At 53.2% G+C, this 11,063-nt stretch overlaps 1 protein-coding gene and 1 long non-coding RNA gene across 2 annotated transcripts; both read left to right on the top strand.

The window, feature by feature from the left end:
• Window positions 1-798: 798 nt before the first annotated feature.
• On the top strand, window positions 799-1,673 carry OLIG1 (oligodendrocyte transcription factor 1). The gene has a single exon (XM_042956276.1). The coding sequence runs from the start codon at window positions 834-836 to the stop codon at window positions 1,671-1,673; it is 840 nt and encodes a 279-aa protein (XP_042812210.1). The 5' UTR covers window positions 799-833.
• Window positions 1,674-1,676: 3 nt separating this feature from the next.
• On the top strand, window positions 1,677-4,546 carry LOC122230485. Its single transcript, XR_006207461.1, has 3 exons — window positions 1,677-2,034; window positions 3,087-3,260; window positions 4,069-4,546. It is a non-coding gene; the product is annotated as an uncharacterized LOC122230485 (long non-coding RNA).
• The last annotated feature ends 6,517 nt before the right edge of the window (window positions 4,547-11,063 follow it).

Raw genomic sequence — 11,063 nt, 5'->3', positions numbered from 1 at the left:
TACACACACACACACACACACACACAGGACCATCACTTAGCCTTTAAAAGGGAAGCAAATTCGAACACGTGCTGCAACATGGGTGAACCTTGAGGGCATTGTACTAAATAAAACAAGCCAGTCACTAAAAGACAAATACTTCAGGATTGCACTTAAATGAGGTACCTAGAGTGGTCAAATGCCCAGACAGAAGGAGGGTGGTTGCCAAGGTTGCAGACTGGTGGGTAGGGACTCGCTGCCTAAGGAGCACCGAGTTCAAGTTTTGCAAGATGAAGAGCTCTGTGCCTGGGTGCCCGACAATGGGACCGGACTCAACACTATGTGTACGTTACCGTGGTTAAGGTAGTGTTGTGTTTATACAGGACTGCAATTAAATAAAACGAATATGCACGTGTATACAATAAAGTAGAGGCAGGGAGGAGGAGGGGGTAGGCACACGACCTTTGGCCTCACCAGTGCAACCCGTTCTGCGGGCGCCACCGCATTTCACCCGGAAAGGCGCGGTCCCTTCCCGCCGCTCTGGGGTCCCGTCCTGTGACTCCCTCACTGGCGCTCGCAATAACCTTCCAGGGCCGGGCTCGCGGCACCTCCGCGCCGGCCCGAGGCGGGGCGGCCAATGAGCGCGCGCCTGGACCCGGCCTCGCGCCCCCATTGGCTGCGCCCAGCGACCCGCGGCCCCGCAGGTTCCCAAGCCGGTTTAAAGGGGTCGGGAGCGGCCCGCTGCCCCGCCATCGACTCCCCGCGCGCAGGCCCGCGGGGAGGGGCGGCCTGCCGCAGGGCCCACCCCGGGGCGTTACTGAAGGGCGCCCTCGGCCGCCCCCACCGCCCCCCAGATGTACTATGCGCTTTCCCAGGCGCGCGTGAACGCGGCCCCCGCGACCATGCTGCGGCCACAGCGGCCCGGAGACGTGCAGCTCGGGGCCTCCCTGTACGAGCTGGTGGGCTACCGGCAGCCGCCTTCCTCCTCCTCCTCCTCCTCCTCCTCCTCCTCCTCCTCCTCCTCTTCCACATCCTCCTCCTCCACGACGGCCTCCGTCCTCCCCAAGGCGGCGCGCGAGAAGCCGGAGGCGCCGGCCGAGCAGCTGGGGAGCGGAGCGGGGTCCGGCGCGCACGCGGGCGGCGGCTCCCGGGCGGACGCCAAAGAGGAGCAGCAACAGCAGCTGCGGCGCAAGATCAACAGCCGCGAGCGGAAGCGCATGCAGGACCTGAACCTGGCCATGGACGCGCTGCGCGAGGTCATCCTGCCCTACTCGGCGGCGCACTGCCAGGGCGCGCCTGGCCGCAAGCTTTCCAAGATCGCCACGCTGCTGCTCGCCCGCAACTATATCCTGCTGCTGGGTAGCTCGCTGCAGGAGCTGCGCCGCGCGCTGGGCGAGGGCGCCGGGCCCGCGGCGCCGCGCCTGCTGCTGGCCGGCCTGCCCCTGCTGGCCGCCGCGCCCGGCTCGGTGCTGCTGGCGCCCGGCGCCGTGGGGCCTCCCGACGCGCTGCGCCCGGCCAAGTACCTGTCGCTGGCGCTGGACGAGCCGCCGTGCGGCCAGTTCGCGCTCCCCGGCGGCGGCGCGGGCGGCGGCGCGGCCGGCCCGGGCCTCTGCACCTGCGCGGTCTGCAAGTTCCCGCACCTCGTCCCCGCCGGCCTGGGCCTGGCCGCCGTGCAGGCACAGTTTTCCAAGTGAGGGCCCGCCCGGGCCCGGGGCGCTACCTCGGCCCGGCGTCCTGCCGCCCCGCTTCTCCGCGCCCCGCACCCGGGGACAGCCGGGCGGGGCACGGAGGACACTTCCAACCTTCTCGTCCAGAGGAAGGGACTGTGGGGCGCCCCCTTCCCCGCCCCCACCCTGGGGAAATGAAAGTGACGCCAGCGGGTGTTCGACGGAGCGTCGGGGCCGTCTGGGGTTCTGAGTGGATTCCAGCTTCTTTGGGCAGCAGGGGCGCGCCCCCCAACCCCACTCTTGCCCAGCGTCGGTCTCCCCCGGTCCGGGAGTCGTGCGCTAGGTGGGGGGTGGCGTGGATTTTCAGGCACAGCGCGGCTTGCTCTGGGTGAGTCAGGAGGCCGGTCCCAGCGCCAAGGCTCAAAGAGGCGACACCTGCCAAGTCAGGGGACCGAGTGGCCGCTCTCCGAGGGCAGGGAAAGAGTTCTTTTCCTTCTCCCCAGCCAGAGGCCACAGGCACCCTGGTTCCCACCAGCCAAGGCCTGTCAGAGAAGGCTGCCCGACCTCAGGAAGCCGAGAATAACCAATTAGTCCGTGCAGACGGTCCCGGGCTTAGCAGAAGGACTGACCCTCGGCGGCGGCCGGACGGTTGGCCTCGCGGTGCGGCGGGAGGCGGCGATGCTAACGCCGGGGTCGTTGGGGGTGCTGGGCTGGGAAGTCGGTCCGCTTTTGTACCCTGACCGTTAGAGTGCGATTTTTCCGAATCGCATAACCAGGGGTTTTGTTGCGGAGATTATTCGCTCTTAAATCCTGGGATCTTCTTTAAAAGACCGTTTAGAACTTGAGATTCACCAGTTTGTTTCCCCTTCCCCAAAGGTAGCGTAACCAACCTTTGCGCTTGCTTAAAAACAAAAACCAAGCACGTTTGACGCAGGCGGCGGTCTCTAAATAGGTCTAAAATAGGTAACAAGGCCCTTCGCAGTCGCCCGCCGTCTTGTCCGAAAGCACGATCGCTAATTAACGTTCTCATTTCAAGACGCGGAGGAGGATCTGACCCCCCAACCGGCAGCTCGGCGGGTCCCCGCTGCGGTGGCGGCGGCGATGGCGGGATGGCGCTTTCTGGGCTGTCCCTTTGCGTGAGGGGTCCTTGAAAAGCGCTCTGGGCAGGCCTTCTCGCAGCTTTACAGTTGAAAAACTGCATAGAGGACCCGTCTTGATTTGTTACAGACGTTAACAAATTATTGCACCCAAGATTATTTTACGATCTTTCAGCAGCTTGCTTTGAATTCTGTGTTTAAGGTTTTGGTTGTTGGTAGTAGCCGAATTTAACTGGCATTTTATTTTATCTCTAACGTTGTTTTCTTGCTCTGTGAAGAATCCACAAAATAAAATGTTTAAAGACCTTACCTTTCCCCCCTCCCCGCTGATTTGTTTGTTAAGAAAAATGCCCCGGTGTGTGGATGGATTCAGAACCCGGGGATGAAGTCAGTGGTTAAATACGACCGGGTTCCAGAGTTTTTAAACTTGGCTTCCTGATTTGGAACATGATTCAATGAACAGGCAACTGCTTGTCAAGTTCAGGCATCAGGCAGAAATCTAAGGACCCCACCGAAGGTGAGTGGGTGGAGTTAGCTCTTAGCCAGGTTTGGGAGATGGGTCTCTTGACTACAAGTTCCTCCTCTAAAAATGAGTTTATTTATTCATTTTTATATGTTTATTTCTTTATTTTGACAGAGAGAGAGAGAGCAGGGGAGGGGCAGAGAGAGAGGGAGACAGAGAGTCTGAAGCAGGCTCCTTGCTGTCAGCGCAGAGACCCGTGTAGGGCTCGAACTCACCACCCCTGAGCTCATGACCTGAGGCTTAAGGGATTGAGCCACCCAGGTGCCCCTAAAAATGAGTTTAAAAATACATTGATCGTAAAATTATTTTGTATGTTACCATCTTTCTCAAAAATCCACCTTTTCTATTTCAGTGGATAGAAGCTTAAACAGTATCATACATACATGGGCTCTCCCCCATTCTTTATATAAGTTTGGAGTGGTCTCCTCTGAAATCATGACCTTGGACATCGCTCTATTCTGAGAGGTGAAAAAGCTCCCCTATGTGATTGGTGATATTGCAAAGAATCTTGAATAGTAATTTGTTCCCATACAATATTTAAACATTTCGTAGTTGTTGATGAAATCCAACCACTGCTTAAAGGCAGAGGTTTAAGAGAGGAGAAGGTGTCCCCTTTAACCTGCAGAAAATGAAAGTAACCCCATGAGGTGACTTAATTTTATCCATGTTGGTTTATCTGAGGTATGTACACACATTGGGGTGATGAGCATTCATTTGGAGAACGTGTTGGGGGGGGTGCGGAATGCTAGAAAGATCGAATTGCTTTCCTCACCATTTCAGTTAAATGTCTGTTTCCTTACAGAGGAAGCAGGAGAGGACATGAGAGAAAGAAGCTGTATTCACCAACCCATTTCGGGAAAGCGTCTCTCATTCTTCTTAGACTCCACCATCAGAAAAGTCAACAGGCTTTTGTAATAAGTAAATTTGAATCCGGGTTTTCTGGTTCTTTAATGCCCGTCCTGGCTTGACCTTGCAGCTTGACAAGGTCCCAAAGAAAAAGTAAAAATCAACAACTAAATCAAAATCAAATCAGGTCCTCCCTGAAAAAAAAAAACAAAACAAACCATTCTGAGAGATTGGAAGTAAACAGTTCTTCCCACAGTCCCAACTCCATGACTTAAATGCCATCATCATTCCAAAAGGCATTTCCAAAAGACACAGGAACATCCAGGGCAGAGAAGCGGGTGTGTGGTCTCCCTCCTATCTCTACTTATAAATTGGCTTAATATTTAAGTTATCTGCCTGCACGTAGCATCTATTAACCATTGCACCAAGCAAGATTTGCAGACTCGCTCCTTATACGGAGCTTACATCCTGAAAAATGGCATCAGTGAGTATCCAAGAGTCCCATAGGATGAAACGGGGAAAAAAAGGTGATTACATACAGTGTCAATAACACAGAGTTAGTCCTCTCAACAAATTCTATGGCAGGGCGGTGCACATGGCAGGTGCAGCGTTTAAGCCTAGACATGTATGTTATAGAGTGTGGCTGTTGGATCAAATCTGCACTGCCGTGTCCCATGTGTAAGGGAGCTAGCTGATGTGCCCACCTCACTTGATTTTAGCCAGAGTGAGCTTTTTGAAGAAGGAACCAATTTAACCTGCTCTTTGAAGAGGTTGGGAAAGATGAAAAGGAATAAGGCAGGCTCCTTAATGAAAGGTACATGGGGCCTCAGAAGCAAGATGAGAAAGAACATGTGACTAGCTGCCCGAAGGGTCCCTGCGCCCAGCCCAACACCAACACGCAATCGCAGTGATCAGAGTGAGAGAAACGTAAGGGGTAAATACACGAGGCCCTGCGACATTATGTTGTTATACGTATAGGAGGCCAGGTGAGCAATCAGTAAATTGCAGACCAAATGCACCATGGGATTGACCTAGCCCGTAGTGATGGTCTGTTTACAGATGTTCTCCTCTAAGGGTCACGGATTACGGCAGGTATGAAAATGTCACCTTGAGAAACATATGACTTAGGCGGTAATTGTCCCCATGAAGGAAGAGGGCCACTCCAAGCATGGGAAGCACGTCAATCTTCCAAAGGTCAGATTATCGACAAAACTGCTTTCACGTGCCCGTCTGGTTCGGGTCACCCACCTAGCCTTTGTGGACTTTCCTGGTATGCAGGAGGGGCTGGGTCCATGTTAATGGTCAATACTCAGAGCCCCAGCCTGCTAGCCAGACCTCCTAGAAGCCAGCAAGAGAAAAGGCTTTTCTTTCTGCCACACAAGAACGCTCCATGACCTTGAGAACAAGGTGAAGTTTAGGTGATGTTCGCTGAGAACAAGGTGATGTTTAGGAAGAGCCATGAAAAACCGATGCCTTTTCTCACCATGGCGCAGAGCACATCTATTGGGAAAGTGCACCTCTTCGAGAAGACACCGTCAGGCTCATTCACTACCCCTTCCATTTCTGCACACTCGGTAAGCATTCAATAAGGAGATCACCGCTTCTACCGAAGTAGGCTCAAGAAGCAAACGTCTGAAAAATGGTGTGTTCTTTCCAAAACTACAAATTCACTTTTATCAAGGAGATTTTAGTTGTAGGGAAATACTTTTTTTTCCCCAAGCAGTGCCCAGCTTCTCCTACCAAATTGAAGATGTAAAAAAAAAAAAAAAAAAAAAAAGAGTAGAAAGCCATTCCTCTATCTACACACAGACGAGCCTCATTATTGATGGAGACCCTGCAGATGGCCTCAAGCACTTCCCATTCCGTCCCTTCTAAGCCCAGCATAAAAGCTGAGATGTCTGATCAGAAATTAAGCCAAATTCTTTCTGTCCACATGGGATTAGCTGCCCCATCAGAGAACTTTCCCCTTTGTGTCTGGCTAATACCGAAGGGCCAGAGCTCAGGCTGTGAGCCCAAGACAATCAGGTCAATAGTCCACGTCCTTAAACACTACAGGCTGCCTGATGCTGGGGGGGGGGGGGGGGGGAGGGGGGGGAGGGGGAGGATTACCTGGCTTGAAAGCAAAGGGAGTGCATTTCTCCCTCACTCAGACTTCGTCAATGACCACAGAGGACAGAACATGCAGGTGGGCCCCTGCCCGGGACAAAGGCCACAAGTGCCAGATCATATCTCTAAATCCCACAGAGTGCTCATGGAGTGAGAGAACTCCGGGGTCATCTGTCCACCCTCCTCCCCGCTGAATAAGGCACCTGAGGCCTGGGAAATTCAGGAGACAGGCTTAAGGCCACACAGGTAGCCAGGGACCAGTACCTGCTTTGGGGAGGCAGAAGCTACTTCCTTGGTTTGCCTTGCTGGGACCAGAATGTCCCGGAAACAGCAAGAGACGAACACGTTCTTCCCGCCTCCTGGAAAATCTGTGGCCTTTGGCCATTTCCAGCCTCTCTGGCTCGGCTCTCGGTCTACCCCTACGAGTGGCATCCAGAAAAGGCAGCCGCAGGACCAATCCCCTGCCAGGTGCCCGGCCACAGTTCGGTCACCTGAACTTTCTCCAGCAGCCTTGCCCCCTAGCCCCGAGGGAGGCCCAGACCGGTGACAGAGAGCGGCAGAGGCGAAGCAAATCCTTTGAGAGAGCATCTGATGGTTACATGTTTGTCATCGGGGTTTCAGAAAGCAAAACTTGCAGAAGGCAAGGGAGCAGCCACCTGACAGGCAAGGCCAGCGGGCTGAAAGGGAAAACGGTGTCTTGGGGGCTTTCTCTTTTGCGGGGTCCCTCAGGGTTTCCACATAGATGCTCAGTGTTCTGATGCTGATGGGCTCCGATTTTCTCAACAACGGGAGCATCTTTTTTTTTTTTTTTTTTGCCAAGTGTAAGCCCTGGCTGCCACCAAACCCCGGGATAGAGGACAGGGCACCCGTGACGGTGGGCGCGGCACGTGCAATACCAGCCACAGGTAGGTGACTGGACCTGGGGAGAAAACGCTCGCTGGAGGTGGGGAGCCCTGGGATCAGGAAGGGCGGTTGTGTCCCAAGTAATCCGGGCACCTCCTTAGAGAGTGACAAAGTGGTGACAACCAAGAGACTCCACACTAACAAGATCAGAGTAGAACACTCATCTGGGGAACGAGAGAGAGAAGGAGAAGCTCATTCAGCTGGGGGCAGGCAGGTGGGAAGGTAGACCAGCTCATAGCAGAGGTGGCCGGGTATCACAGCTAGGAATACCCATGATAATGGCCTTGGCCGGAGCTAACGCTGTGTTTATCAGGGGCCAAGCAGTGGCCTAAGCATTTTACATGCACGACTTCATTTCGTGGCACGAGGATTACACCAGTTCACAGATAAGAACACTGAAGCACGAGGAGGTAAACGCTCAGGAAGCTGAGGCTGGTTGAGGGAGGTCATAGAAGCCAGACACTGAAAGAAATCAAGATTTGCCTGGAAGAGGGAGACGCCCTCTCCCCGCCCCCCGGCCCCCGTGGGTCGTCCTCCCTAAATTCCCTTCCTCCTCCTCAGCAGTCAAGGCTGTGGTTCTCCCACCTGCCTCCTCTTCCAGCTTTGCATCAGGTCGATATTACTCGGAACGCATCTAATCGATGTGACGGCGAGGTTTCACTGTGTCCCAGCCCACAGTCATTTCCAATGTTTCCAGCTCTGGTGGTGGCCGATGTAAGGAAAGACAGCACTGAGACGCAGGGATGTGGCTGGGGCAGAAGACAGTGGCCACGTAGCCTGCACCTTTGAACACGTTATGTGCCCCTGGTCCTTCCATCACAGTGAGCCTCCAGGCAAAAAACGAAAAGCAAAACCAAAGGAACAAAAAAAGCTTTCCGCGGTAGTGATCGTTAAGTATCGTCCAATTCAGACCTTAAGAAATACTTTGCGCAGATGACGAATGGGTAAAGAAAACGTTTGAAGATAATTTGTTGTCGTTTCCTCCACCTTACCGGGTAAGGGGAGTATTCTGTCATTACTGTCTTTGTTCTGTTTCATTTGCTTGCTCCTGGCGGTTTTAGTGATGTTTTTCCCCACGGTCCTGGCTCTTTACAGTCTTGTGCTCTGTCAGGGACAGTCGTGGCCAGGAGGTAAAAGCCACAATTCTCACTGCACTCACCGCCAGTGGAGAAAAAAAAAAAAAGCTGGACACCGCAGCACCCCATCTAATAGACAACTTTTAGGGACACCTGGTTGGCTCAGTCGGTAGAGCATGCGACTCTTGATCTTGGTGTTGTGAGTTCAAGACCCGCGTAGGACGTGGAGCCTACTTAAAAAAAAAAAAACAAAAAAAAACTCCCCCCCTAAAAATAATAAAAAAAATTATATTAGACAACTTTTTAAAAATTTTTAACGTTTATTGATTATTGAGAGACAGAGATAGAGTGTGAGCAGGAGAGGGGCAGAGAGAGAGGGAGACCCAGAATCCGAAGCAGGCTCCAGGCTCCGAGCTGTCGGCACAGAGCCCGACGCGGGGCTCGAACGCACACATCACAGGATCATGACCCGAGCGGAAGTTGGTCGCTTAACCGAGCCACCCAGACGCCCCTAGACAACTTTTGATATCACTCGTGACCGTGGAATCCATGGCCCTAAGGGCTTTGAGGGCACTAAGAAGGTGACCTTTGGTCTTTTACATTCACACAGACCCACAGCAACTCAGATGGAGAGTCGTTAGCTCCCATCACAGACCTGCCTGCTTGGGCAGCAGGGTGGGAGAGGTGGGGGGGCAGGGGACGGGGGCAGAGGCTGCTGGTGGTGCTGGGCCCCCATCCACGGGAAAGACAGGAGAAAGGAATCACTTCATTCTCCCTCCACTCCTGGGAACCCGTGCTGTGTTCCAGGGCGATCGAATTCCGGTCCCCTCTCCCATCCTCCTCCCTGCCCTCCTTTCTTCTCTTCCCCGTGAAGCCTTGATGCGCACTGCCCATTGGCTGTGCCTTACTAGTGCTCCCTCCACTCGCCGGCCCCCTGACCTTGAACGGGCCACTTGCGCCTTTGGATCTCTGAGATCTGGTCGTCTCAGGACCCTCCTCACGGGACACAAATGGGGCATTGCGTGTGAACCGTTAGCACGGCGCCTGTTGTAATGGGGATGGTCTTTCTTTCCCATGCAATTCATTCCACTGGCTAGAAATACGTGACTTACGTGACTCTGTATACTGTGAATGGTTGTTTAGAAAGCCATGGCGGGCTCGCAACCATTTCCGTCTTCTCTTGCAATTTATGGATAGGCCCAGGGCAACAGCATTGATGGTGCCAGGTAGAAATCTGTCTGAATTGAGCAAAGCTGTCTTCTCAACGCCCCCCTCCACCCCCAGCTCCTCCTGGCCGTAACTTGCACCTGCTGGCGTCCTTTGTGGGGTTTCTTCTATGGAATCCAACGCTAGCTTCGTCCTTCCAAGCTGAGCCTCCACGGAGGCCAAAATGCTTCTCCAGGGTAGAGGGGGAGGGAGGACACTGGGATTTTCCTCCTCCTCACCTATTGACTAGTAGACAATGAGTCCCTCAGAAGCCACAACATTTCAGCTGTTTTGGTCACAGAGGCCACAAGCTGACTGGATGAGCTTCTCCACCCCCCCCTCACCCCCCACCCCCCACCCCCCTTCCCTGCATAGCGTCAGCTCAGGACAGCTCCAAACAGTATCAACTCATTTTGTGGCGAGTGGCATAAACACCAGGCTGGGTGAATGAAATCACTGACTGAGTCATCCTCTGGGCACTGAGGCTGAAGAGAACTCAGCTGGGCCTGGGATAGGCTCCCTGCAAGGTGCTGGCCCTTCCCACCAGTGAGACAGGGGTGGGGCTGAGGAGGCCTCCTCTGCAGTTATCCCGGTGGCTGCCTGCAGGGTGCCAGGACGACCATCAGGTCTCAGAATAGTGTCTGTGTTTGTGGGATGGTGCCTAAAGCAGATTTCTAGAGCAGGAATGTGCCTCGATAGAAGCACTGGTTAAAATGAGGAAGGAACGAAAGAAGGAAGGAAGGGAGGGAGGGAGGAAGTCTTATTAATATTTGAGTTTTTTTTTTTTTTTAATTTTTTTTTCAACGTTTTTTATTTATTTTTGGGACAGAGAGAGACAGAGCATGAACGGGGGAGGGGCAGAGAGAGAGGGAGACACAGAATCGGAAACAGGCTCCAGGCTCCGAGCCATCAGCCCAGAGCCTGACGCGGGGCTCGAACTCACGGACCGCGAGAACGTGACCTGGCTGAAGTCGGACGCTTAACCGACTGCGCCACCCAGGCGCCCCAATATTTGAGTTTTAAATAGTAATTATGTTTGGTTCAAACTCATTAATTATAATTCTTTATAATATATATTATAATTATAATATTTTCATCTATTTCTTATCGTATTTATAATATACATTATAATTATTACCTACATTCATCCATCTTCAACCGGTCAACAATGCACAGACAGACAAAATATTCTCAGTAAGCAAACTCGTCTCATGAAGCGAAATACGGCTTAGACCTGCTTTTTGCTACTTAGGCCTTATGAGGAAATACAGCATCGAGAAACAAGGAGGGCCAGCCAGGTTAGTGTGGGGCCAGTGTGGCACTTTCTTTGAAAGCAAAATTAAAAAAAAAACCAGAAACTCAGTTAACACCGTTTACAACATTTTTAAAAATCAAAATTGATGCGGAAATACATGATGAACAAAATTATGAAAGGCTTAAATACAGACAGGACCGGCGTCCCTGATTTTTTTTTTTCCCCTAGACTCCAGCACAGCAATGGAGGCAAGCCTCCTGACCCCCTCCCGGTTTGCAAAGGCCACTCCCATGTCACCCATGAGGCCACAGTGTCGTCCCTGGCCGGGATCCCAGGGTGGGGGTGAGGTAACAGGGGTGTAAGGGGCAGCGTTGACTCCAATCCCTGCTTCACCCTCCCTAGCTG

The sequence above is a fragment of the Panthera tigris genome, chromosome C2 (genome assembly GCF_018350195.1).
Source record: "Panthera tigris isolate Pti1 chromosome C2, P.tigris_Pti1_mat1.1, whole genome shotgun sequence".
NCBI lineage: Eukaryota > Metazoa > Chordata > Mammalia > Carnivora > Felidae > Panthera > Panthera tigris.
This window is presented reverse-complemented; position numbering and strand designations above follow the sequence as displayed.

Bases quoted from the DNA above. Each gene is read 5' to 3' on its own strand.
- OLIG1 (XM_042956276.1), top strand. From the start codon at position 834: ATGTACTATGCGCTTTCCCAGGCGCGCGTGAACGCGGCCCCCGCGACC.